Source organism: Eschrichtius robustus, chromosome 14, assembly GCF_028021215.1.
Source record: "Eschrichtius robustus isolate mEscRob2 chromosome 14, mEscRob2.pri, whole genome shotgun sequence".
NCBI classification, from domain to species: domain Eukaryota; kingdom Metazoa; phylum Chordata; class Mammalia; order Artiodactyla; family Eschrichtiidae; genus Eschrichtius; species Eschrichtius robustus.
In genome coordinates, this window is record NC_090837.1 from 79,743,953 (window position 1) to 79,767,349 (window position 23,397).

The 23,397-nt window shown below is 39.0% G+C and overlaps 1 protein-coding gene across 1 annotated transcript in view; it reads right to left on the minus strand.

The window, feature by feature from the left end:
• The window catches only part of MBD2 (methyl-CpG binding domain protein 2), a 69,646-nt gene extending 48,115 nt beyond the window's left edge, over positions 1-21,531 (minus strand). Inside the window, exons 1-2 of the mRNA XM_068563198.1 lie at positions 20,883-21,531; positions 5,820-5,979 (exon numbers count right to left, since the gene is read on the minus strand). Coding sequence (XP_068419299.1) covers positions 5,820-5,979; positions 20,883-21,418 — 696 coding nt within the window. The 5' untranslated portion in view covers positions 21,419-21,531. The remainder of the gene's footprint in view (positions 1-5,819; positions 5,980-20,882) is intronic.
• Between the last annotated feature and the right edge of the window lie 1,866 nt (positions 21,532-23,397).

The following is a 23,397-nucleotide window of genomic DNA, read 5'->3' on the forward strand; positions in this document are numbered from 1 at the left end:
ATTCATAACAGAAAGTATTACACACATTTCAAAGGTTCCTGGAGAGCATCCTGAAACGTGGACTCTCAGGCTAGACACCTCCCTAACTCTACTGGTTCCTGCCAAGTTGGCCTCTTTCAACTTTTACAGGAAAAATAACAATAATAATAATGTTCCTTGATGGTGCATTCTCTTCTGAATATTGTCCTCTTTCCTCCACCTCTCATTCAAGCTTCACAAGAGTAGTCTAACCATTTTATGGGGAGATGTAGAAATGCACATACGCGTACGTGTTTGTAAATGCATAGAAGCTCTGAAAGGACATACCAAAAAAAAAAAAAAAAAAACTGGTTAACAACAGTTTTCTCTAGGGAAGAGGCTGAGCTTAAGAGACTGAAAGAGGAGAGAGATGTTTCTCATTGAATATCCTTTCTACCATGTGTGCAAATCCTAATCAAATAATATCAAATAAATTTTTTTTAAACTTTTAAAACAGCAGGCTACATTTTTGCTTCTAATTTCTCATTTCCCAGAAACTTTCTGGCATTCTAAATATGACTTCTGGTCTTTCTATCCCTCCAAAGCTGGTTATATCAAAGTCACCAGGTGACTTCTAATTTGAAAATCCAATGAATACTACAAAGTCTTTATCCTCCTTGATCCCTCCACAGGCATCCAACAAAAAAATCTTTCCTAGGCTTTTATAACACCACATTCTCTTCATTCTCCTACTACCTTTCTGGAAGTTCCTTCTTACTCCCCACACAACTAATTTATTCACTGCCTACAGTGTGACAAGATACTTTTCTGTTTGCCCCTATGCTGGGCGATCTCAATATGTTTTAGCAAACCACTAGGACAGGAGTTCTCAGAGTGTGACCTGGGGAACCCTGGCGGTCCACAATTTCTTTTCAGACCTCCAAGAAACAAAAGTATTTTAACTCAATCTTCCTCACCAACTCCCTCCCCAAATCTGCTCTTCTTGTCCTACTTCCTACTGACCCCTGCCCCAAGTGACTCAAGCCAGAATTGTAGCTAGCATCAACAATTCCCTCTCTCTACAATCATCAGGTAATCATATCTACTAATTTCTCTTGACTGAGTCTCACACCTTTTCATACCTCCTAATACAGCATTAATTCAAGCCATCATTATTTCTCTGGACTAAAACAACTCAAACTGCTCTCCCTACTTCCAGTCTCCCCTTTTCCCAAATCGTACCTACTGGATATTCACCTATCCAATACCCAATCTGACTTCCACCATTACCACCAGCTCACTTGAGTTTCTCAACTTGCACAAATATTGCTCACAAGATATATGAGCTCTCTACAAGAATTTGTTATTATTTTGTTGAAGATAATTAAAGCAAACACCTGCTAGATGGTTTGATTAAGTATTTAGGACACAACCATACAGGATCCAATGCTGTGTTTATAATCACAATAGCATACTACCATAAATCAAGGTAATTCATGACAAAATAACGGCAGACTTATACAATTAATTCCTTCAAGAGAACATAATGCTCTTTATTTCCAAAAGTATCAAATTTGTGAAATGTGATGAAAGAACTGAGTCTTTCCAAGGTATTAGCAGAATTGACAAGTCAGGCTAAAATATAATTTGTTCCATAACATATTCATATTGTGAGCTAGCTGTAAAATATATGCCACATTAATGTTAGGGAACTTGAATTTTATTAGTTTTGTAGATTTAATTCATAAACATTTCAGTGTTGTTAAGAGCTAGAAACACAAGGAATTCAGTTTAATATTTACACACCTGAAACATTAAAATAAATTTCTAGCAAGAAAACCAAGCTACTCAAGTTCCTTAAACATATCCTGCACTAGAAACACCGTACTCTTCTTTATCCAATCTTTCTCTAATTTTTAAAGAAATGTATCTTTTTAAGAAATTAACTTCCTTCATAAAATGTTGAGGGTCCTATCTCTAATAAAACACTGAAACATCTCCTCTTTGAAAAAGCAAAGCCTGCATAAATACCTAGACAATATTCAGCTTTCGAAGCAAAAGTTGTATTGAGAGGCATAGCTCTAGAACTGTGCGGTCCAATATGGTAGCCACTAGGCACATGTGGCTACTTAAACTTTAAATAAAACTAAAAGTTCAGTTATTCAATCACACCAGCCACATTTCAAGTACTCAACAGCCACATGTGGCTGGTGGCTAAAACATCTCCATCATCACAGAAACTGCCATTGACAGTGTTGCTCTACAACTTCTCCCTCTGAGTAAGCTTTGAGAAAGCTGCTCATGATGTCAAATATCAGCTCTAGCTTGATGACTTCCAAATCTTCCTCTAGTCTTTTTCCATTAACCTAATGGAATATCTTTAGTAACATACTCGATATTTCAATTCTACTTTATCAGCTGAAGAGACGGAAGTTGCGGCTGGAAATAATCAAGGCAGTGGCAAGAAAATCTATAAGGTACAATGTAATCAAGAATGGAACAGATTTTCAGGGTAAGGTTAAGACTGAGTTTGCGACAAACGGGAATAGGTACTGCAAAAACCTTAGTAAGTATCAATCGAAAGAGAATTTCCACTCCATTGTACCCACCAATCCCAAAAGAATTAAAAACCATTTTGCAAAGATCTTCAAAAGATATTTTTCCAAACATACCTGAAGATATTCACCCAGTAAATTCCCCTTTGATATAAAAGATACATTAAAATCACAGTTTATAATCAGTCAATATAAACTACAATTTAGCCTGTTTCAAAGTTTATTTTGTTCATTACATTTCTAATTCTTTAAAGATACGAGTCTTTAAAAAAATTTCACTCCTAGGTATACAGTGGAAGAAAAAGAAAGCACTAATTTGGAAAGATACATGCACCCCAATGTTCACAGCAGCATTATTTACAATAGCCAAGATATGGAAGCAACCTAAGCATCCATGAACAGATGAATGGATAAAGAAGATGTGATACATAAAGAGATACATATAGACAGATACACATACACACACACACACACACACACCCCTGAATACTACTCAGCCATAAAAAAAGAATGAAATTTTGCCATTTGCAACAATATGGATGGACCTGGAGGGTATTATGCTAAGTGAAATAAGTCAGACAGAGAAAGACAAATACTGTATGTTATCATTTACATGTGGAATCTAAAAAATAAAACAAACCAGTGAATACTAAGAAATAATACAATTAATAAAGCACTTCAGCCAGGTTCACAACTACATAGCAAAACACTACCTCAGATTCCTGTTTATCACTTTAAATCTCTCAATTTTCTCTATACTGTATTATTATTAAAAAATACCTAATATAGTTATTATTAATTACCCACAAACATGTTTTCTGCTTAATAGAGATATTTAATGTTGGTGTTACTCCAAAAGAGAGCGTACTTAAAAAAAAAAGGAAAAACTCCATCTTCTGTCTATTCAACTAAAATAAAATCAGATACAAAAATAAATCAGGCCCCCCAAAATTCAGACAGAGAGCTTCAGAAAACAATGATAATAAAAGGCATTTCCAAAATATGTATGGTATATTAATTTATTCAGTAAACATTTATGACCACTATAAACTTCTGGAATGAGGTGAATAATACACAAACATTCAGCAAACATTTATTAGGTACCTACCGTATGCTAGGCTTTGGACTAAATATACCAAAACAAAACAAAAGACATGGACCCTGCCCTCACGGAGCTCACAGTCTAGCTGAAGCCGACAAACAATCACAAATACAACAGCCAAGCACCAGGGAGGCATTATGGAAGGAAGGACTGGTTCTGCCTGGAGGATGCAGAGCGGCTTCACAGAGACGAGACAATGGAGCTGGGCCTTGGATGAGGAGCAGTTCACCAGATGGAGGGGGAGGGGGAAGCACATTCCAAGCAGAGGAAACAGCACATGAGCAAGCAGAATCTTGAAAGCACATGCCACGGTGCAGGATGACGAGCGGTCCAGCGCAGCTAGCGCGGAAAGGTGCACACAAACTAAAGAGACGAATTAGTTTTAGGTTTTTAGTGAATCATAACTACCAGGAAGTATATCTTCATATTACACTTAGCGCAGCTTAACTGTGATTCTGGTAACAACAGAGTAGTTTGAAAGCATTCCATTCATTTCATAAATATTTAAGCCCCTTCAAAAGACATCCAGCACTGTTCAGAGTTTTAAAAAGGCAGTTTCAGAAAAATAAATCGTAATTTTCCTCCGTACATTTAAGCAGCAAAATAAGCCCAGAATAAAGACTTTCTTAAGCTGAAATCACCCAGCTTCGCCTCTACACACTCAAGGTCCCAAACTGAGCACCCCCGACTCCTACCACTACCTCATATCCTCCTTAACACCTTCAGAACCATCAACCCACAGTAACACCATAGTTAAGCGATACGGAGGCAATTCCAGTCTTCCCTTCCCGCTCTGCCTCTGAACGTGGTACTTGCCGATGCCCCTTGGGAAACCATGCCAGGTAACTAACGCAGTATGTGAGGAAACAGTGCATTCTCACCCCACACCATTTTTTTGGAAATCAAACTATTGTTTAAAAAAGCAAAAAAAAAAAGACAACTGTTAAGCTAAATTCTGAAAAAAAGAGGGATATAAGCAGAGACCCCATATTCTCCAGGAAAAGTAAAAGGTGAGGAGGAAGAGAGCTTGGGTCAGAAAAGCTTCCTACACTGGCCACCAGGCAACACAGTTCACTGAGGTAGCTCGCTGCTTAGGAAGCTACAACGGGAACAGGAAAGGAACTTGCTAGGTAATTTCACATAAATTCCTGTTTACTCCTCACAACAACTAAAGGAAAGATTTTATTACCTTAATTTTACAAATGAGAAATCTGAGGCCATCAGAGGTTAATAAAGTTGCCCATGACTGCCTGAGCTGGTAAGTGGCAGAGCCAGTACATCAAAACATGCCCACCCCACTCCATACGCCACCCCGGTTCCTCAAGTGAACGCGGCACTCCCAAGGGGCACACAGGGCTACATCGGCCAAATACCTAGAAAGAAAAGCCCTTCCTTTTCCCTCCACCATTTTCATGGTCAGGGTGAGACAACGGTGGTGGCAACACACATACATGTGTCTCTCTGAAATTTAGAGGGAAAAAAACTGGAAAAAAAAAAAAAAAAAAGGTTATCTAAGATTAGTTGTTTCGGGGCCACAGGGAGGTGGGGAGCTTTCTCTGTAAAGATACTGGGTGCTTTAATACAATTAAATTAGCATCAGAATTCAAATGCTACTCATTTAAATTCCTGTACAATAAACCATCAACTAAGCAACCCAGTAAAAGTAAGAGCTAGTGGAACAATCTCCAATTACAGTATTAGAATGAGACTATTATTCCTAAAGGTCACTATCCTCAACATCATCAAAAAGTCAAAATAAAAACTGCTCTTTCTCAAATCCTAATCCTGAAAATTAACAGGTAAGTATAAACTACGTGGTAGGTAAGGATACTTGCGCCACAATAAAATTTTGCCTCTTTCTGGGCAACAGGAACTATTTTAAGAGGGGGAATAAAGGAGACAATTAATATCAACAAAGAAATCTTTTGTAAATAGTCCCAATGGGTCAAAAGTGTGATGTATGTTGGCCTAGAGAGATACTGAAATGTTGTTTTCAACTGTGCACAATTTTACTTAGGCTATCTCTCTGTAAGCCAACTACCAGAAAATTAATCAGATATATAAGTCAAAATGCTTTGGAGGGGGAGGAGAAAAAAAAACTGGGACATTCAGACAACCAAAATTCCAGTGACATAGTACAACGTAAGATACTTTTGGGAGAGCTTTTGGAATAGCACTCATTTGCTATAAGTAAATTAACCAACCTTATTTTGATTGAGAGGATCATTCCGCAGTCTCTGTTTGTTCTTCTGTAATTTACTAGGCATCATCTTTCCAGTTCTGAAGTCAAAACTGCTGAGGTCAACAGTATTTCCCAGGTACCTTGCCAACTGAGGTTTGCTTCTGAACTTCTTACCACTTGGACTAGAAGAAAGATAACATTAATTGTACAAAAGACAACAATATTTACCCTAGATCACTACATAAACCTTTTCTTCAGGCCTTCTTTTCTGCTCCCAATTATTATCACATCACGATTTTACATATTTTTTTTCAAAGAAATATTAGAAGTTTTAGAGGAACTTAATTAGAACTTTTTATCTCCTGTAAAAAGAGATAATGTGTCACCTAATATAATACTCCACTAGGTACACCCCTGGAGCACATAACAGAGGTGAATGCCGATTATCCCACTGGGCACTCACCCAGCAACCATTAACAGACTCCCAACCCAAACAGCATGCACAACACAACGTGCACACTGCAAACGTCTTCAATCTTACACATTTTCCAAATTGATGTTTGAATTTTTTTTTCTCTATTACATATACACAGTGCCAACAATAATCACAAAGAACTTCAAAACAAATTGTTCTGAAGTCAACAACTCTTGTTAACGACACATTTACACAACACTTGGAACCCACATAATCTTTGCGCTACCGATTTGAACTCATAACATTCACAACAGAAAAAAAAAATTGTTGAATTTTTGACAGTATTTAAATGCTCCCTAATGTTACTGAAAGGAGAAAACTAAGGCAAACATTTGCAAATGTGTTTGTATGATGCTGACATGACTTTTGTTAGCCTAACTCTTATCTGAGAGAAGGGTATCAAGAATAACTTACTTCCTGTAAGAAAAACTGTCGAAGCTGGAAAATGACAGAAGTGCTGGAATTATATAGAGGGCTAAACTAAACTAGTGTTTCCTAAAAAAATTTGTCCCATATTGCACTGAAATGTAAGACAAATTTTATATGAAGAATACCCCAAAGTCTCATCTAATAAATTTTCTGAACCAAATGTGCTAGAATAAACTGCAGTGGGATATGTTACCAGAAGAGAATTGTGAGAATTCTCAAAGAAGCCAACATGTCATATTGAGAACTTAACCTTGCACCAACTGACTACAGTAAAAGAAAAATAATTCAACAGGAAGACAAAAGAGAAAAGGCTGGAAAACCAAGCAATTTACATTTCCCTGGAACAGCAAAACTTCTCTCTGGGTCAAGTCCAAATCAACACACCCCAGTCTGTCACAAACTCCATGGTATTCTGCCACCACAGACTTCAACACAACTGAAGATCGTATCAACATTCTTTTTCCACAATCACATGACGTAGCTATTCCTGAAACACAATTCAAGGTATAGAATTCAGCCTACAGATGAAGATAACAGCCAGTTAAGACCAGAATATAACAGAATGGAAAGAAGCAAACAACAACCAGAACACAGCAGAGGAAAGAATATAGAATTATGTATAAACAAACCTCAACTCCCATTCTAATCCAGATTTCCAAATATGCTCAGTATCACAAAATAAAATAGCACGTAACCCTCAATACTGTTTAAAACCTGAATCATTTCTGCTCACTGCAAACTTCCACCCCCAAACCTGATCTTCTTGTGTTGCCCTCTATTGTAGCATCACTGTCTACTTAGCAACTAAGCTTCAAGCTAGAAGGCCAAACACAATGTTCAGTGCTCCATCCCTCAGCCCATACATCCAATCCCAAGTTCTAAATGTTCAGAGGCTCCCCAATGCTGACAAAATAGTTTTGCCTCCTTAATAGAACATCAAAAACCTTCCATCTGTTCAGGGGTTTTTTTTCCCTGACTTTTTCCCACCAGCCTTGAACACGCCTCACGTTCTAAACTCAGTGTCACCAAAACATGCCATGTACCTTTGACTTCCAGTCATGTCTTTCCAGGTGGAAGGATGAGCATAAGCAATATCCTGTCTATCATAAAACTATTAAATCCTCCAAGCCCAGCTAAAATGTCACTGCATCTATGAAGTTGTCTGTGATTCTGCAAGCCCACTTAGAAATAATTCTACTATCCCTCAATTCTACTTCATTACAATTCTAAACATTCCCTTGATTAGTAAACAACCAAAGATTACGACGTCCCTTATTAAAACCCTCAAACATAACATATATAGGCTAGTACTGAACAAAGTAACTTCTGAGAGCAAAAAAAAAAAACCTCTCAGTTGAATAGTTAAGAACATGGTTTTCATTTGCAGACACAATGGAACAGAAAAGTCTATGCTTATATAAAACTTACACTGTCTGGAATTTAAAAACTGAACTGGAAAATATTTTCATGGTTAATCTTATACTACATAAGAAATGAAGTATTACTAAAAAACCCAAGTTAATGAAAAATTGGTAAAGAGTACCCTGTTATTATATCACTTATATAATTACGAATAATTTTAATTAAGCTAAAATAGGTATATAGTCCTTATAATCAGATATTCCAGTTACTGGTAAATAAGATTCTGATAAACTACTTGATATACAGATACAAGCATCTGTAATGCACAGCTACAAGTACTGGTCATACACACTGTTGCCTTCAGAACGTGCTACAAGCCATTTTCTTCTCCATAACTGCTATAGCTTGTGCTTGGTGCTTTAAGGAAAGTCAACCTGGCTGCCCCAGGGGATTTTAAGACCAGGGACCTTCCTCTGCAGGAGATGAAGGCAAGCATATTAGAAAGGCAAGGCCCATGGGAATGGTTAAGCAGAAATTCTGTCCGTAGGGACCATTGCACAACGGCAAAATGACTCTGGAAGTGGCCGAGGAAGTCAGTGCTAGATAAACAAAACGACTGTATGTCACTAAAGTGACTAAGTTATCATCTGTCTGCCCTCTAAGATGGCTGCTGTTAAGTAACAGTCTCAGACATACCAGGACTTAATGTGACTAAGCTTTTATTCTAAAAGCATCAAATTGTAACTTAGGGAAATTATTTTTTTTTAAACTCTAGTAGACTAGTGAAGGATATTAGTCACTTTCAGTTTTCTCTGCCCAAAGCGATTACTTCTAATCCTGGTAATGAAATACTAATATTTCACTTTCAACCACAAAAAATTTCCCTACCAACTGCCCCCTAGATCTGCCTATCCTGAGCCAACCTGTGATCTCACCTTTAACTTGTCCTCCCCACTAAATACCCTGAAGAAAAGTAACTATTAAATGAAAATCAAAAGCATGAGTTACATTTTTCCGGTTCATATTAGAACATTTCATCACTTGAACTATGTCTTTGCTTGCCTTCATTTTGATTAAGCTGTTTAAAGCAACTTTTTTCTTTTTAATTGAAGTATAGTTGATTTAAGGCACTTTTTAAACCTAACTCTACCTTAGAGGTTTCTAACTATAGATTATCAAACAAAAATAAATTTTATTTGGCATCTGACTTTCAAATCTAAAAAAACTTTATTGAGATACCAGAAAGACTTAAATAACGGTCACCTTAACTTAGTAGTATTCCCATTATGTCACTCTATAAACTCATCTGTAAACAGCATTACTGGAGCTAGACAACTGTAATATGCCCTGCCAGTCTATGACATGAAAATTAACTCTCTGAAGACTGCTGCTTGCATGTGAAACTGCACTCTGAAAATGAGTAGTAGAGCAAACGTATTTTTTCATGTTACTTTGGTAGAATGGATAATCATGATGTCTAGTCAAACCATTATGAGGAGACCAGAGGTCTGAGCAAACACAAGTATACCTTCAAACCAGTTTCTAACAGGATGAACTGTGGGGGTGGCGGCAACCAGAGTGGAAGAAGATGGACTGGCCTATCAGCAGGAAGGAGCATCGTGGACGGCAGATGGTTAGGTCTACGGCTCAAGAGCAAGTTGTAACACGCATGGCTCTCCAACAACATCAGGAAGTGCTTTGCGGGGAATAATAAAAATTCTAGAAGCTACAGCGCTGGAAAAGTTTGAGAATAAAGAAACATCAACTTTCTATTTTTTCTATCCCTCTAAGCGTTAAAGTTTACTTGTTACTTACAAGAGTGTTAAGTATTGAAAGAAAGATTTCTCTAACTTTAAATAACAATTGTCTCCAGAAATCAAATTTTAGCTGAGACTAAAAATCTGAAATTAAAATTATCTTTTTGTACCTTAGTACAATCAGAAAACTGCCAAACCAATTAATTCGAAGAAATATATACCAATTTTTTCAAAACTACATGACATACACACAGGAAAATCCATCTAAAAGTCAGCTCCCAGTCCCCCTTAACTCCTTTCCTCCCAAACTTTAAATGTAGGCCTTTCCTAAAATGAACATCCTCAGCCCTCCTCTATAGTTTGTCCCAGGCAGAACTTATCTACTCTTATCTTATCTTACTTAATATCTCCCATCTCCAATCAATTACAAAATCCAGTTCCTTCATAATCACCTTTGAATCCATCCTTTCTTTCCATTTCCATTGCCACTGCCTAAATCAAGTCTTTATCACCTCAAGTCTCAATCACCACAATAGGCTGATTTTCTATTTGCTAGCCTCTTTGCATCCTAAACTAGCCAGACTGCTCTTCCTCAAACACCACTGTTACCAAAGTTCCAGTTTAAATGCCTTCAACGGACTTCAACCCATTAGCAAAAGGAAGCCAAACATTTTGGCCCTGCATTTGTGATTCTCTGTCATCTAGTCTTCTCCTAACCTTTCAACCCTATTTTCCACTCCTCTTACCCAGTGACTCCTGCCATATTGATTTATTCAAGTCTATTCTGAATCAATAGGCTGAATGATTTCCCTCTTCAGCCCTATGCAAACCATGTATTTTACTTGGTCCAGCATGCGTGTCTCCACCCCCCAATCCCCAAGAGCCCAGAAACACTAATCCATCTTATACCTCTTCCACAAAGCCTTAACAGAACAAAGTAACAGGAATTACGTAAATAATCATGAATTACGTAAATAATCATGAACCGCCTGTTGGCATCTCTTGCAGTCTAGTTTGAAATACTGAGTTCTGTATGGCTGTAAAACTTCTACAAGTTCAAATCTTATCTTCACAAATAGCATACTGAAGTATAATTATTTATGAATGAAATGATAGGACGTCAAATGTGCTTCAAAATAATGAAGGCTGAGTCAGGGTAGTAGATGTGGGTATGGAAGAAATAAGGCTGTCAACTGCTGAACTGGACAACTGGTAGTTCTTTATATAATTCTACTTTTGTATATATGTCTGAAATGTTCTATAATAAAATGCTTAAAATATAAACATTAAAGTATGCAAGCTATTTCCCCATGAAAACTGAAAAGTAGTTTTTTAAAAATATGAAGAGTTTGGGCAAGTAACTTGGAGCATGAAAGAACTTCCTTAGCAGCTGGGGTGGGGGCTGGGGTGGAGAACTATTTTTAAAGTATCAACAAGAAAAAAAAATGTATTTACAATTTGGCTACTGATAAGATATGACAGCATTCCACCTTTTTCCTCGACTTAAATGTTTAAGGAATCACCACACAATTTTAAATGGTATGAAAGACCTTTAGTAGAATTCAAATTCTGTGCCTATCATCCTTATTCCATAAACTAGCATTTATTTAACAAAAATTATATGCAAAGAGTATACTATTGGTAGCAAATTCTATTATCTCTATATCATGGTTACGAATATGGTTAAAAAGTCAGGGTGATCCACTAAAAAATAAAAAATGAATGAACATAGAATTCTACCTAATCTCATCCCACTGCCACAAGCACTCACCTTCTGAAAAAGCAAAAACACTGGTTATTTTGGTTGAATTGGGGACTGAACACTGTTATGGAAATGTCAGAAATTAAGCATGTCTGGAAATTATTTCAAAATATAATGGGAGAGGTGGGAAGGGGACTGGATATTGATGAAACGAGACTGGCCAGGAGTCGATAATTGTTAAAACTGGTAGACAAGTACATGAGGAATTCATTACACTTTTCTAACTACTTCTGTTTTTGCATATGTTTGAACTTTCCCATAATAAAAAAATATACATATAGATAGATAAGAACACCCAAAAAACAAACTATATTTCTTAAAAAGAGGTTAGGGGTCTCTGGAAAAGACCTTTTTAAAGAAATGCATACATCACTGCACACATGTTAAAAAGAATTTTAAGTTCATTCATCCTTGCTTTAATCTATGGATTCCTCCAGTATGAAAAGAACTATGAAAGAACATACACACGTACACACACATGTGTTGGGGTGTGTGTATGTGTATATGTGTGTGCACAGACAACTATATTCAGAAAACAGAATGGAAGACAATGTGTCAAAATATTAACAGTGATTCTCTTTAGAACTATGTAAGGATTGTCATTTCTCTTTATATACTCTTCTGTATTTTCCCAATTTTCCACACTGAGCATGGGTTATTTTTATAATCAGGGAAAAAATGGAATATTTTTTAAACCTCTGATGAACTTGTATAACCTAAGCTCTACCCTAAACACATTTCAAAATACAAAATATTGCAAATCCTCACATAATTAACAAGCACATGCTTCTATTTATGCTGGGTAATTAAGTGAAGAGAAAGGAACAAAGATTTTACTGATCTACTGACCATCTACTACATGCCGAATGCCTTACATGTATTTTCATTTAATCTCACAAAATTCCATGAAGTAGGATTCCTACCCCTGATTTACAGTTGAGAAATCGGAAGCTTACAGAAGTTTAAAAATCTGTCCAAGTTAAAACAGTAAAGCAAGATTCAAGATTCAAGTCCCAATCTTCTGACTTAAAGTCCCTATTTTTATTCTAAACCAGTGCTATGCAAGTATAGTTTATGCACAGACTTACTTCAAACAAGGTCTTCAAATAAGTACAGAAATGGAGAGAAAGCATTTAGAAACTGCTATGGCAATATGACATGGTAAATTTATGACCTGTAGCATCTAACAATAAAAAGTTGCAATGTGTATTTCATATGTCCACTTTTGTATTATATTGCCCACTTCTGCTAGGGGCCTCCAGGAAAGATCTTTCTTTTTTAAAGAGATGCATACATCACTGCATACATGTTAAAAAGAATTCTAAGGACATTCATTTTTGCTTTAATCTATGGATTCTTTCAGTATAAAAAGAAGAGGAGGGCTTCCCAGGTGGCGCAGTGGTTAAGAATCTGCCTGCCAAGGCAAGGGACACGGGTTCGTGCCCTGGTCCGGGAAGATCCCACATGCGGTGGAGCAACTAAGCCCGTGCGTCACAACTACTGAGCCTGCGCTCTAGAGCCTGCAAGCCACAACTACTGAGCCTGCGTGCTGCAACTACTGAAGCCTGCGCGCCTAGAGCCCGTGCTCCACAAAAGAAGGCATCGTAATGAGAAGCCCACGCACCACAACGAAGAGCAGCCCCCGCTCGCCGCAACTAGAGAAAAGCCCGCATGCAGCAACGTAGACCCAGCACAGCCAAAAAATAAAAAAAAAAAAGAAGAGGAAAAGAATACCAAGATACAGTAGTCAAAAATCATCAAGAGGATGGATGATGTTCTTCTTCCTCACATTTGTAAATCACTAATAATTGTTCCTGACAAATGCTAAGTGTTCAATTTTTAAGATCTAATTTTAAATTATATTTACTATCATTTGCATTTACACACTGCTTATGTAGCTAAGTTCCCAAACAAATGAGTTTGAATTTATACTCTAATAAGATAAGGCAAGATCATAAGATCCACATATATTATTCAAATTTCACCCTATTTCATACTTCTCCTTCCTTGAGAAGTTTTAGTTTTTAGAAGTTCTGACAAAATTAAGTAAAACTTCATTTTTCAATTTGCCTAGTCATTTCTTAGTGGAAATGGCAAACAACAATAAAAGAGCGACAGACAAGAGCTGCAAGTAATACCTATCAAGTCAAACAGTAAATCCATGAAATAAGAGTTGATGACTTATTTCTAATTCATCATGCTGGGCTAAGAAATCTCAAATACAAGCTAAACATTATGAATCTCTATTAGTCCCACTATAAAGTGTAAAACAAAAACAAAGCAAAAAAAATCATCATCAACTTCACAAGTCATCTGCTTTTGTTCCACTAATTAAAGTTAAATTACGAAAAATTAAATTGTGACTCTATATCTCACAAATGAAATTTTAAAGCAATTTGAAAAAAATCATACATCAGTTTCTGTTGGAGATTATTTTTAGAATGTACGTGTATCGGTTCCTTTTGAGCTATGTATTTCCTCTACTACAGGTATTATGCATGTTCTGGCAGGTGAGACTTTGCATGTCAGACTCTAAAAATCGGATGTAGGACAGATGGCAATGTTGCAACCTAACAGAAATCCCTCTAGCACATCACAAAAAGATGTGATGGTACAGTTGAGAAAAGAATTATCAGAGCACAATTTCCACCACACCTATGACTTTTATTTCTGGATTCAGGCTTCAATCAGGCATTATCAAGAAGAGACTAAAAGCAAGTTAAACTTTCAATTACGCAATAAGTATTTAATAAATACTGTATTTTGTTCCTTTCTCCAACTAAAGGGATTTTTTTTAAATTGGTCTGTAGGATACATTTCAACTGTATCTCAACTCTGAAAGAAACATATAAAGCTTTTCCCAGGAACCATATAAAACTATCTCATAAGCTGCATTTAGCCTGCAAGTTACAATGTGATTTCTTCTATTTAAGTGAAAACTTTTAAAATGAAGAAGATCTATATAGCTTGCTCCTTGGCGAATGTGTTGCCTATCTGAATATCTGATAAATAAGAGGGGCAACCCTAGGATAAACAAGAAAAAGAGAAAGAGAAATATTTCTGAACAAAATGGTCACTTCTGTTACCCAGAAAAAAAACTGCTTTAATTATGTTAATTTACCACAATCTTTCCATTTTTTTTTCCGCTTCAATATTACATAGAACTAACTGGAAGATCATCTTTTGGTACAATAGCTTCACTGCGAAACAGGATTTAAAATGTACCCCTTGTCAATTTCAGGATGCAAGCATAATAGTAAATAATTACATTATTTTAGTGGTACACCAAGTTTAATAAAGTAGATTAGGCAAGAGATGTTGCAATATTTCAGAATATAACTAGAGGTCTCTATGTGAGGCAGCAGCAGAGCAGGGTAGCTAAGAGTTGTGGGGTTAAACCACCTGCCTCAGGATTCTAACTCTGCACCTACTAGCAGTACAACCTCAAGCCTATTACCTAACTTCCCGGTCCTAACGCCCCACCTATAAAATGGAGATAATTGTACAGCACAACATCACAGGTAATATAAAGCAAAGGCTAAGAGGTCATTTAAGCCCTGTTTTACAAAATGTTACGTGCCATGTATCAAACACTTATTTAGTATCTGTGTGTTCAGCACTGTGTCTGGGGGGAGGAAGACAGCTTTGTGAGAAAGCCACAGGTTCTAGGGAAATGAACAACAGAGTAATACAGGAGGCACCACGTTTCACTACATAGGGATGACCAGAAAGAAAATATTATGGAGAAAGACAGTTTACTGAACGTCAGCAAGACTTCAATTAAGAACTGTGACCCTTGCAACTATACTCCAATAAAAATTATAAAAAAAAAAAAAAAAAAGAACTGTGACCCTTGGTCCCCTGAGCTAGTTTTTTCCAACAACGACTACAAGGGAGAGTCTATTATTTTTAAACCAAAAAAAAAAAAAAAAAAAAGAGGGAAAGAGCCTAGTTGAACTTTGACATCCTCAATGATTCAGAATTCATGCCCTCAAAGACCATACCAGCCTTTCATAACAAATGAGATACGCCTACAGACTTTTTTAAACCTATTTATATGTTCAGTCCATACAACTTGAGTTATTTAATGAACTGTTTTCCTTAGTCCTTAAACATATCCAAAGCTTTAAGGGATCTACATATTTATTTTGGTGTTCTGGAATTGAATCCTTATAGCACTATGCGGTACAGGTATAATCATACCCGCTTTACAAACAGAGAAACCACAGCATTGGGAAGTGTAAATGACATGCTCAAGGCTGCACCATTGGTAAATGCAGAGGTAGAATACCAGTTCCAGACCTTAACCCCCTGTGCCCTGCTGCTTTCCCTGGAGACTCCTACTTTTATCATCTCACTCATGATTTAAAGCCCTCAATTATATTGCCTCTGAGTCCTCTTCTTTCCAGATCAAGGTGAAATCTCTTTAGTCTCTCATCATGCATCTGCTCCTTAATGATTATTTTAATTGTTCTCTGGTTCCATTTTATCTTTTCAGAGAAGTGATCAGGTGTGAATGCATCATAATTTGATAAAAGAGTCAAAAATGGTTACTATTATGTTTCCAATACCCAACCAGATGACATTTTATGGCAGCAGCTGTAGCAGTTTACCATGACTCCCAGGCCTTTAACCCAGTTATAACCAGAAGTCTAGAACCCAACAAGACATCGATAGAGAGCTCACACCGAGGTTAAGCATAGACTTGATTTTAAAAAAGGCATAAGACAGCTACTAAAGGTTCCTCTGCAGAGGAAAACAATATTTCAAAATTATCAATCTGCAAGTGCAAGAACCAAAAACTAGAAACGACAAGAGTCAAGTAGACCAGTAAGAAAAGTATTGTTCAAATAATGGGCTCATGTGATGGCAATGAACTTTTTCAGAAACTCTACCAATGGATCCAACGCTTGATGAAACCACACCCTTTTAAAAAACAAACTTTGGATGATCATATACAAACTGTCACAGTACTATCAGTAATCCTGACAGAAGGCATAATTATATTGCTTAACTAGCAACCAGAGGCATACCTTCCTATTAGAACTTGGCAATCTCAGGAAACAGCAAAAAAAGAAAAAAATTCTACCAAAATTTGAGGCTTTCTCAATGAGCTTAATTTAAGTCCAATTAATAATTGTAAGACACACCCTGCGTTAACAGGCACAGATTTGTTTAAATTAATCTTCCCATGGGCAAGCTAAATCAGGAGTTAGCATTATTAGAATCTATGTGCACACAACTGTGTGCAGGTGTTCACATTACCAACGGAAGAGTTGACTCTTAACCCACCTATTAACAGATATGGCTAGTATTTTGTGAGCTACTGGTTTTTAATGAGTGGCAGGTATACGGGGATGCTAATATTCAAAGCAGTGACACTGCGGATTGAAAAATAGTGTGTTCACCTCTAATATAAGTAGGTGACTTCCAGCATTCATCACTGAAAGCAGAAGTCAAAGTCAGAGTAACTACTGTATCACAAGTATCACATCACACTCTATGTGTCCTCCTGTCCCAGAATGTAACCTCTCAGAATGAAATCGAGACTGGATTTTACAATCTAGTAGAGTAACTAAGCTTTGTAGGTAGACAACAAACAATAGACAACACTCCCTCCAGCCCTGAACTAAGCACATGTGGCACAAATCTGTTCAATGTGTCTTTTCATTTGGCATAAACAAGTAAAAAGCAAATCATGTTGCACTGTCTCATAAAAAGGCTTTAAGGGACTTCCCTGGTGGCTCAGTGGTTAAGAATCTGCCTGCCAACTCAGGGGACACAGGTTCGAGCCCTGGTCCGGGAAGATCCCACATGCTGCGGAAAGCCTGTGCGCCACAAACACTGAGCCTGCACTCTAGAGCCCGCGAGCCACAACTACTGAAGCCTGAGCGCCTAGAGCCCGTGCTCCGCAACAAGGGAAGCCACCACACTGAGAAGCACACGCACCGCAATGAAGAGTAGCCCCCGCTCGCCGCAACCAGAGAAAGCTGGCGCGCAGCAACAAAGTCCCAGTGCAGCCAATAATAAAATAAATAAATAAATTTATTTTTTAAAAAAGACTTTAGTTTTATAAATTAAATAAATTTTTTAAAAAGACTTTAGGGCTTCCCTGGTGGCGCAGTGGTTGAGAATCTGCCTGCCAATGCAGGGGACATGGGTTCGAGCCCTGGTCTGGGAAGATCCCACATGCCACGGAGCAACTGGGCCCGTGAGCCACAATTACTGAGCCTGCGCGTCTGGAGCCTGTGCTCCGCAACAAGAGACGCCGCGATGGTGAGAGGCCCGCGCACCGCGATGAAGAGTGGCCCCCGCTTGCCACAACTAGAGAAAGCCCTCGCACAGAAACGAAGACCCAACACAGTCATAAATAAATAAATAAATAAATAAAAGAACGTGAATTTCTTTAAAAAAAAAAGAAAAAGACTTCAATTTTATGAATTTATTTATTAAATAAATTTATTAAAAGACTTCAATTTTATAAATTTATTTATTAAATGAATTTATTTTAAAAAGACTTTAATTTTATAAATTTATTAAATAAATTTATTTTAAAAGACTAATTTTATAAATTTATTTATTAAATAAATTTATTTTTAAAAAGACTTTAATTTTATAAATTTATTTTATTACTGGCTGCATTGGGTCTTTGTTGCTGCACGCAGACTACTCTTCATTGCGGTGCGCGGGCTTCTCATTGCAGTGGTTTCCCTTGTTGCGGAGCACAGGCTCTAGGCGCACAGGCTTCAGTAGCTGTGGCTCGTAGGCTCTAGAGGGCTGGCTCAGTAGCTGTGGCGCACAGGCTTAGTTGCTCCGCTGCATGTGGGATCTTCCTGCAGCAGGGCTCGAACCCGTGTCGCCTGCACTGGCAGGTGGACTCTTAACCACTGCGCCACCAGGGAAGCCCCAGACTTTAATTTTAGAGAGTAATTATTACTATACTGATTTGTGATTCTTCACAGGATGAATTTGTTTAGAAAGTTTTAGATTGATTATATCAGTTTTTCTACCATAAAATAATCTATTGAGCTTGTATAGAAAAGTTAACGTCGAAAATTTACAACACATTAAAAAAAAGGTGACCACACATCAGAATGAGCGCTACAGCAATCTGCCTTTTTAAAATAACTTTTCCAGGTACTGCAAGAACAGCAACAAAAAAGCTTTGCAGTAACCAAAAGTAAGTTCGAACAAATACATCATACCAAAACCAAACAAACCATATCCCAGGAGAAATGCCACAGGGAGTGAAATTCAAAGTTGAAGATGCTCTATTGAGAATAGACTAGTCACTTATTCCTCAAGGAGTTCAATCCCAGACACAGAATGTTCTTGTCAAATATAACTGGCTAAAAGACATCAATACAGAGTTTACATAAAGAAGGTTATGCATACTACTTGCTTAAAAAGGAAACAGAAAGAGCTGTTAACGAAAGAATATGCAAAAATGAACAATTGTGAAAAGCACTAAATGAAACAAGTGAACTTGAGAGTAACCATTTGTTCCACAATAACTTTCTTAGTATTATTGAAATAAACTTAATATGTAATGATGGGGAAATACAAAACAAGATTATCACCTTTGTATGTTTAAAATAAGTTTTCTAATTATCATTTCAGATTGCAAAATGAGTGGTCTCGGATTAAGTGACAAAATAAGTTCTAATGCAACACCACTTTCATTTTATTTTTTTTTTTACTTCAATAGGTGAAATAACTTCACTGAAACTACTCTTCCATATATTTGAGCAACTATCAGGAATATGTTCATATTTACATGTTATACCAGTAGTGATCACATTCTTGTGTGTATGTATATATGTACATACTCATATACACATATACATGTATTTTTTTAACCTCAAATCTATTTAAGAATATTTTCGGGCTTCCCTGGTGGCGCAGTGGTTGGGAGTCTGCCTGCCAATGCAGGGGGCACGGGTTCGAGCCCTGGTCTGGGAGGATCCCACATGCCGCGGAGCAACTGGGCCCGTGAGCCACAATTACTGAGCCTGCGCGTCTGGAGCCTGTGCTCCGCAGCGAGAGAGGCTGCGATAGTGAGAGGCCCGCGCGGCCCTCGCACGGAAACGAAGACCCAACGCAGCAAAAATAAATAAAAAATAAAAAAATAAAAGAATATTTTCAATTCATAAACATTGTATTTTGTGTGTGTGTGTGTGTATATATATCTATATATATACTTTTACCCAGGGGTAATGTATTAAACCTACTTGATGTTGGAAAAAAGGAAATCCTTCCTACCATACTCCAATGGCTAAATGGCAAACAACAACTACTCCAACACGCATATATCGTCCCTGAAAATGATTCAATTAGCCCACAAACATGGCCCTCCAAGCCACTGAGTAAAACATGTTTATATTTATATTCTCTTCGAGAAATGGGACTGTTTATAAGAAAAGTTAGTAAATTTGTTGTTAAGAAAATTCCATTGGTATCAATAGCCAAAGACACTTCCCTGAGCTTACTGGGTCGGACAGCATGACCACAGGATTCACCATCAAACTGAAAACCTGTTATCATTCAGACCAAGTTTTCTCAATCCAGCAGTTGTGACACTTGGGGCCAGATAATCCTTTGTTGTGAGGGCTGTCCTGTGTATCGTAGAATGTTTAGCAACATCTCTGGCCTCTACCCGCTAGATGCCAGTAGCACCCCCTTCCAAGGTGTGATAACCAAAAATGTCCCCAGACATTACCAAGTATCCCCTGGAGGACAAATTTTGGTCTAGGAGTCTAACAATGTACTACAGTGTTTCGTTTCAAAAGGGAGTAAATTCTGCAACACCAAGAAACTACAGGCATTCCAAGTGGCTACTTCATAAGAAACTTTCGTGGATCCCACAAAGCAACTGAAACCTTGTTACTGTAGATACCTCATTCTTCCACATGTGCATGATTAAACACTCTTGTGATGATGAATCTGGGACAGGAGCCAACAGTGACTGGTTTTATAGTTTCGATGAATTACACCTTCTTTTAACCCTTCAGAGGAATAATCATCCCTGCCAGAGTAACCCTTCTTTCCGCAAACCATTTTCCCCAACACTTTACCCATAAGAGGCCCTCCTATGGGCTCTCACCATTCAGACATTGTGACTGTCACTGCACTGGGGTCAACTCTCACCCAAGGGCTCGGGCACCTTCTACTACCAGGCCAGTCTGTCTCTGCCACTCCCCTCTGGTCCCTGCTCTCCTCTTGACATCCCCTAACAGGTCAGCTCTCGACCCTTGACCCCGGCCTGACCCTGCCGCCCCCTCCCCGCCCCCAAGGCGGTACCTGAAGTAGTAGACATCGCTCTTGCCGGCACTGAGCCCAGATTTTCGGATCACTTCCTCCTTCTTCCATCCGGGGGGGAGGGCCGGGCAGTCCATCCTCTTCCCGCTCTCCGTGGCCCGGGGTCCCCTGGGCCCCGGTCCCGCGCTCCCCGACGGGAAAGGGACCGGCTCCCGCCGGGGGGCGCCGCCGCCACCGCTGCCGCCGCAGCCGCCGCCGTCGCCGCCAAGGCCGCTGCCGCCACTCTGGGGACGGCCGCGGCCCCGGCCCCGGCCCCGTCCCCGTCCCCGGCCACGGCCCCGGCCCCGGCCACGGCCACAGACGCCGCCGCCCCGGCCCGCCTGCTTCCACCGCCCCCGGCCACGGCCGCCGCCCCGAGCGCCTTCCCTGCGCACGCCGCTCACCGGGGACGGGGCGAGCGCGCAGCCCTGGCCCCCCTGCTCTATGGCGGAGTCGCCGCCAGCGCCGCTGCCGCCCGCCGCGCTCTCCCCCTCCTCCTGCTCCGGGCAGCAGCGGCCTCCCCCCGGGTGCGCGCGCATCCAGCCCCCTCCCCAGCCGGCGCTGCGCTTCTTCCGTAACCGAGCCCTTGGAATCCCGGAGACCCGCCCCGCCCGCAGCGCGGCGCGCGGGGGACGCGCGCAAGCATCATAGAGCGGGCGCGCACAGAGAGGCCCTCCCGCCCGGGGCGTGGCCCCAGCCACCGCCTCTTAGGTCCTCCAAGCGGTCAGGGCGGCCATCTTGTCTCCGCCTCCTCGAGGACACGCCCCCCAGCCCCACCCGCTCCGCCCCCGGCCGCGCCCTTCCGGCCCCCACCCCCACGAGGCGCGCGATTTGGGCCCAGAGTCACTTGTAGAGAAATGTCAGGACTGCGGTTGTTTCAAACTGGGTTAACCTCTCTCACTGGATGATTTTACCTACGTTTGCTTCCCAATTAAAGAGCAACAAACAAAATGTATCTCATATTTTATGTTTACTATGTAAATATGAGACTATTCATTTAACAGCATAGAAGATACCCCCTTTCCTGCCTCGACATCGTAGCTTGCCAGGGAGCTCAGATTGATGGATTGAGTCGAAGTGTCCCCATAGAGGAGTATCACTATCCTCCAGAGTCTGGCTTCCGGGCCTTAGGACCCTGGATTGATTATTCTCTTAGAACTTTGTGAGGCTACAGGAAGGTAAGCGACAACTTGGAAAGTTCCCTCCAGTTCTACAGGTTTTACCGCTAAATTCCCCATAAAATGACCAGAATTCCTGAATCCACCTAGAATTTACCAAATTTCTCAGGATCTTTTCTTAATTTGTACTTCCTTGTCTAATGACCTTTGACAAATATCAATGGCCTTTGACTTGGCAAATACACCTTTATGTTGAAAGACCAATTTAACCCACTGTCACCAGCCTTTAGGAATCTGGATGGAATTCACTTGGACCTGCCAACTCATTGTTCAGGAGTGATTTTTAAAGAATAATACCAAATTGATTAAGAAAACTGATTGCCATTTCGGAGGAGAACAGTTTCTATATCTTTGTTTAACCTTTTGAAATTCAAGATGATATATTATGAAATGTTTGGAATACTGAAAATAGTGTTCAATTATCTTCAGTTTTTGGACACGTGGGACCTAAAAGTTGAGGGCCAAGTTTAATGGATAGAAAATATTGATTAATATAAAATAATGGAAAATCTAAATTTATTTGATTTGCCTTTGCAGCATATTCAAACACCAGCTCAAACACACAAACTTGTCTATCTCTGAGCTTGATCTTAGACTTCTTTTAATGTCCTTGAGTTGAGATATGCTAAGCTATAGCTTCCTCCATGAAATCTGCCTAGAAATTTGTCTAGCAAAGAGTTGGAAAGTCAAGTTCTCAGGAGAGAGGTCAGTGCTGGAGACATGCATTTAGAAGTCATCTTGTGAAAGTGACAATTGAAGGAAACCCTGCAAGTAAATAAGATCACCAAGGAAGAGTATGCATGGTAAAATAATTAATTAATTAATTAAAATCTTAAAAATAATAATAGAAAGAGGAACCAAGAACTGAATCTTAAGGAACACCTACGTTTAAGGCTCAGGTGAAGGAGTAAAAGTCAGAGAATTATGAGATCAAAGTTTGGATAACAGGGAATTCCCTGCCGGTCCAGAGATTAGGACTCCATGCATCCGCTGCTGGGGACCCAGGTTCAATCCCAGGTCTGGGAACTAAGATCCCACAAGCCACACGGTTCACAAAAAAAAAAAAAAAAACAGTAAAAAACAACCTCTGTAAGAGGAAGGGCTGTGATATTCACACCTAATTAAAAACGAAAGGATAAATGTGAGCAAAAAATCTCAGTAGAAATGGTAGTTGAGATAAGAGATGGGAAAAGATATACTTTTGGAAATTTTTACCTTTCCATGCTGTGTCTAACAAGGCTATAGATCAAATGATGTAATGGATATAAAAGCATGTTTAAAAGAATAAATCACTATCATTTTAAGGTAATTACTTTGACTTCTATTAACAGATTCTATAT